We start from the raw sequence: 6,260 nt of genomic DNA, 5'->3' as shown, positions 1-6,260 counted from the left end.
CCATTTCCAGAGTACAGGTCTTTCATCTTCTTAAGTTAAATTTCAGTTATTTTATTGTTTTGATGTCATTGTAAATGAGATGTTTAAAAACATTTGTTTTTGATAGTTTGTTATTGGGTTTACAGAAATGAAACAAACTTCTGTATATTAATTTTGTGTCATGTAATTTTACTGAATTCATTCGTTAGTTGTAATGATTTTTAAGAGGAGTATTTAGGGATTTCTATATAGAGTCATGTCATCTTCAAATAGTGACAATTTTGTTTCTTTTTTATCAGTTTGGATGCCTTTTATTTCTTTTTATTGTCTGATTGCTATGGGTAGGACTTCCAGTACTATGTTATAGAAGTGCAAAAGTGGGCATCCCTGGGGTGCCAGGCAGGCTCAATCAGTTGAACACCCACCTTGGTTTTGGCTCAGGTCATGATCTTATGGTCGTGGGATTGAGCCCAGTGTTAGGCTTTGTGCTCAGAGCAGTCTGCTTCAGAGTCTTCCTCCCTGTCTGTCTGCCTCTCTCTCTCTCAAATAAAGAAATAAAATCTTCAAAAAAGGTGAGCATCCTTGTCTTTTTCCTGATATTAGAGTAAAAGCTTTCAGCTATTACTTCTTCAAATAAGTATTCTGCCTCTTCTCTCTCTTTTCTTTCTGGAACCCCTATAATGCAAAGATTAGTACACTTGATGTTGGCCCAGAATTTTTTGAAACTATTTCCATTTTTTAATTTATTTTTCTTTTTGATGACAGCTTGGGTGATTTCCCTTACCCTGTATTCCAGACTGATGGTCTGTTCTGCATCATCTAATCTGCTGCTAATTCCCTCTAGTGTATTTTTCATTTCAATTATAGTATTCTTCATCTTTGATTGTTTATTTTCTAACTCTTTGTTGAAGTTCCATGTGTTCATCTCTTTTGGTCACCAGTTTAGCCAGTATTGTTATGTCCATTACTTTGAACTCTTTATCAGGGAGATTGTTATCTCCATTTCATTTAGGTTTTTGTTTTGTTTTGTTTTTGTTTTTGTTTTTATTTTTATTTATTTTTTCTGAGGTGGCGTCTTGTTCTTTCATCTGGAGCATATTCCTTTTTCTCATGCTCTGTGTTTCTGTGAATCATCAGCTAAATCTCCTGGTGAGATTTAGGAGTGGCCTTATGTAGGAGGGGTCCCATGGGGCCCAGAAATGAACCCCTCCTTAGTTACCAGGACAGGTATTCCAGGGTTGTCCTCTTTGTGGACTGCTTGTGACTTCTGGCTTTGGCTGGGTTGACTGCTCTGGGTGTGGTGGTAGGCACCACTATTCCCCAGCATGCCTGATTTTGAGACCTAATTGTAACCGTCACAGGCACACTCGTGGGTGGGGCTGTTTCTCCCCAAACCCCCATGCTGGGAGCCGCATTAGGAGTGGCATGGGTCTTGGTTGAGACTGCCTACAGGGTCTGGCAGGGTGTGATTTAACAATCATTTAAATTTTTTTTTTGAATTCTGTTAAGTATACAGTGAATGAGTTAAACAAAATATATTTTAAAAAGTTGATGCAGGGGGCCTGGGGGGCTCAGTGGCTAAAGCCTCTGCCTTCGGCTCAGGTCATGATCCCAGAGTCCTGGGATTGAGCCCCACATCCAGCTCTCTGCTCAGCAGGGAGCCTGCTTGCCTTCCTCTCTGCCTGCTTCTCTGCCTACTTGGGATCTCTGTCTGTCAAAAAAATAAATAAAATCTTTAAGAAAAAAAGTTGATTCAGAAGTAAAAGCTTCTTTGCTCTTTTATATTGTTCAGGTGAAAGTTAAAAACACAGCTTTTCTTCATTTATTTTTTGAGGTCTGAGGGCTTTTTTAATGAAGTGTAGTCAAAACTAACACTTATATTTTATTAAGTCTATATTTGACATTGCTAGTATATTCTTAAGAACAGTTAATTGGAGTAAAATGTACTTGCATATTAAGATGTTTGGGGGCACCTGGGTGGCTCAGTTGGTTAAGCATCTACCTTCAGCTCAGGTCACAATTCCAGTGTCCTGGGATTGTGCCCTGCATTGGGATCCCTCCTTAGGGGAGATCCTGCTTCTTCCTTTCCCTCCATTGCTCTCCTTGATTGTGCTCTCTCTCTCTCTCTCTCTGTCAGATAAATAAATAAAATCATTTTTTAAAAAGCATGTTTAATTTAAACTTTCACTTTGTAACTTAATTTCCAGGTATAATTTTTGGAGTAAAGAAATACATTAATTAAAAATAGCTATTAAGCAATCAGCGCCTACCTTTAATAAATGACTAGATTTATACTGATATTGTAAATAGTCTTCAGTCATTAGTTTCTTTAAAAACTATTACTTTTCAACAAATAATAAGCTTTATTTTCATGGCTTAAAAATGTGTGTATCTATGAAAATAATTACCATAATATTTGTATTGAATATTATAGAATCTTTGGAGTCTAATGGAGGTCACCTTTGAATGAAAAATTGTATACCCGGGTGATATTAGAACTTGAATGTTGCACATTTCTTAGGGATACTGAGAAAATATTGAAATACCTTTTGGATCCATTTATTTATTTATTTTTATTTTATTTTTATTTTTTTAAGATTTTTATTTATTTATTTATTGACAGAGAGAAATCACAAGTAGATGGAGAGGCAGGCAGAGAGAGAGAGAGGGAAGCAGGCTCCCTGCTGAGCAGAGAGCCCGGTGCGAGACTCGATCCCAGGACCCCGAGATCATGACCTGAGCCGAAGGCAGCGGCTTAACCCACTGAGCCACCCAGGCGCCCTGGATCCATTTAAATAAAGCATTTGAAGATTACTGAAAAGTATTTAAGGCAATACAGAGAAGATAGTTTTGATTGATTTGATTTTAAATTTTTGGTATTTTTCAATATCTGACAAAAGAAAATTGACTTTAATGTATGGAAAAATGAATCTGTTTGGTTTTTCTCCTTCACGACAGGTGGTAGAAATATGTTTGCGTAACCTAAATGTAGAAGTCAAAGCTTCTAGGAGTAAACTATTAGATAGGTAAAATGAAATACTGTGTAGAATAATTGATAATTTTTTTTTCACATTGTAACTTGTCTGTGAAAACCCTGATTAAGTCTAATGCAAAAGAATAAAAAAAAAAAAAAAGTCCTGCATTTTTCTTCTCTAGGTCCAGGTCCATATTGTGATACCTTGTGCTATTCTTAGGTATCTACAACTGAATGATGTTTTCCTTCCTGGAGGGAAAACAAATTCCTGGATCCAGAAATTTTTATGGATAAAAAGTTTGCTATGGGTAATGCTGTCTGTTTTCACTTTATCAGAATTACATGAGGAAAATGCTTCATGAAGAGGTCAGTGGTGAATGCTCTCCTTAAGAGTTTGCCACTAGGGGTGCCTGGGTGGCTCAGTGGGTTAAAGCCTCTGCAGCAGGTCATGATCCCAGGGTTCTGGGATTGAGCCCTGCATCTGGCTCTCTGCTCAGCAGGGAGCCTGCTTCCTCCTCTCTCTCTGCCTGCTTCTCTGCCTCTTTGTGATCTCCATCTGTCAAATTAAAAAAAAAAAAAAAAAGAGGTTTGCCACTTAAAGACTGACAAGCCGTTTCATGAAAACTATTGAGTATTATGTGGGAATAATGATCCAGTTATTGTGTTTCTGCTAAAATTAATTCTTAGAGGTTTGTTTTACATGAAAAATATGTCTTTTGCAACAACTTTTTAAAAAGGGAAGGGGTGAATTAGGAGGTGGAAGTATGGTTCAGTATCCTCTGAGGAGTAACAAATGAAAGATTTGTTTGTCATTAAACAATTTCCTGGTGTTTCCCAATAGATTTTGAGCTGAACATTTGTTAATCCCAAAGCTCTGACAAGTAAGCCCTACAGAATTATGCCAACCACTGCTACAAAGAGCTAGTGTACATTAAATGGTAATCATTGCTTTCCAGTCTATTACTAGATTAGCTTCACAGGGATTGCTTTTTTCTCCTGGGAGTTGCATAAATGACATGTTCTTCCTTCCAATAAATCTAATAGAAAAATGACTATTAACATGATGTTCATAGCCCTTGGTCCCATGACAGATTATTTTTTATTGCTACAGGAATTTGGAGCAGCTTTAAACTATTAAAATTTAAAAGCATCATAGAAATGTTATGGCATATCTGAGTCATACAGATTATTTCTGATTCTGAGTTATGTTTACAGTTTTTTGCCAGATGATCTCAAACATAGCTGTGTAGGTAGCTTAGGGAACTGATTATAAACCAACAATTGAGTTGATAAGTAATTTTACCACAAGGCATAAGAATGATGGCTCTGTGCCTTGAGGGTTTTATAGCATTGCTAAATGTCACCAGGGAGAATTTTTGTCAATACTGTCTATCTAACTATGTTAAGATTTCCTTTTTCTTTTATGAGTTACATTAGGCACAATATTAGATGCCAAGTCTCTTCTACAGGCAATTCTAAATACATTCTTTCTGTAGCAGAACTTTGTTTTTTTGGGGGGGAGTTCAGCAAATCAGTAACTTGTGTTTGTGTTGGTATTTCCTCCTTGCCTGGATATATGAGTTATTGTTGTTGTTTTTTTTTTTTCCCTGATGATCTAAATCCAATCTATCTATTATTGTTTTATCTTGTGAAAATGGTTTAGATAAGTGGTTAGTAGAAAATGGGATCTTAGCATGTTTTTTCCAGGTTTCAGAACCTTGAAATTTTTTACTTTTCCAGGTCTGATTGCAAGTGTTTCCTGATTCCTTTTCAGTTTAACTACGTGTTAAAACACAGGTGATTCGTTTTCTTGGGTTATTCTTGGTCTATGACTGGTCCAATGCCCTGCTCAGTTTATTGTTTCATCACTTTCAAAAGTGCTCCTGTTTGAAAGATAAATTACAGAGTTGCCTTAGTTATTTAACCTTCTGATTTTTATGTGAGTAAATTAATCTTAGTGTCTTTTGTAACTCAACATGTATAGAAATGAATTCTAACCTTATTGGTTCTCTTCCTTTTATAACCAATACTTCTCAATTAGCATTTTTTTTATTTTAAGAGACTAAAGAGGTATATTATACCGTGCAGGCCACCTCACTTCAGGTACTTTTATATGGAGACAATTGGAATGCTAAATTAGGTCTAAAAACTTTAAAATTGCTGTACCCATCATTGATCCTCACCCTTTCCAGAGCCAACCTAGCTGTAAACTATTACTTTAAGTACCTCAATTTTTCTCTATATTATTGTAATGTGAAGCACTGAGACATATTTAATGATATGTTTCTATTCATTGTATTAGGCACTAGCATTATTGCAAAACACACCAGGCAGCACAACTAATGAGGGAGCTAAGGATGGCTCTTTTCTTAGAAAAGATTAAAATGCAAACTAACTTTGAATTGCTTTAATCAGAAATTTTGAACATTTTAAGAATTTACAAGCAACAATGCAATCCATGCTATGAAAATTCATGGTGTGCTTGACTATGCCTTCATGTGAAGTAAAATGTGCTATTATTGATTGAGAAATGCCTTCATTAAATTTAAGACAAGATTTGTTACACATAGAATCTAAGCTGGTGTGTCAAGTTAATGGGTAACTAAGGTAATCCAATTTTTTAATAATAAACTTTTCTGGCTTTTATATTCAATATACAGTACCAGTTTGACAGCATCAAAAGTCTCATAGGAAAACAAAAATGTTCCCAACATAATGATATTTATTGTTATTTATGTAATACATTTAAATAACTAAATATACATCAAATCATACACTGTATGGTATATAATCAGGGAGAAACAGATACATTTAAGGAACAGAATTTATTTCAAATAGAGAAAAAATAAGTTTACATAACAACGGTAGATAAGTAAACATTTAGGAGATAGATAGGAAGTTTAGTAGGTAGGTAAGTAAGTTTAGAAATCAAATGAAAATGGTTTGTTTCACACAGTCAACTGTAAAGTCCAAATGTAATGAATGAACAACTGATTTTTATTTTCAGGTTGCTTCGATTTCTCTGCTACAAATAACCTTTCCTGACCAACAGTTAAAAAGTACTCTTTAACCACAACTGCCATGCATAAATTATTCATGAATAACAATAAAGAAAAACAACATGTGTCTGAGTACTGAGGTCAGAGTACCTCATTCAGTGACTACTCAGGACAATTTTTTTGTTTGACAATGTGATTTGAAATTGAAACAGGTTTTGTGTGTGTGTATGTGTGTGTGAGAGAGAGAGAGAGAGAAAAAGAGAGAGAGAGAGAATATTTGATTTCTTTTTTTTTTAATATAATTTTTT

General features: G+C 35.2%; 1 protein-coding gene across 1 annotated transcript in view; it reads left to right on the top strand.

The window, feature by feature from the left end:
• The window catches only part of DACH2 (dachshund family transcription factor 2), an 848,671-nt gene that overhangs the window by 492,111 nt on the left and 350,300 nt on the right, over nt 1-6,260 (top strand). The window contains 1 exon segment of the mRNA XM_059385214.1: nt 3,136-3,141. Within this exon segment, the coding sequence (XP_059241197.1) occupies nt 3,136-3,141 (6 nt within the window).

Source organism: Mustela nigripes, chromosome X, assembly GCF_022355385.1.
Source record: "Mustela nigripes isolate SB6536 chromosome X, MUSNIG.SB6536, whole genome shotgun sequence".
Lineage (NCBI taxonomy): Eukaryota > Metazoa > Chordata > Mammalia > Carnivora > Mustelidae > Mustela > Mustela nigripes.
The sequence above is the reverse complement of the archived record's forward strand: the minus strand, read 5'-3'. Positions and strand labels throughout refer to the sequence as shown.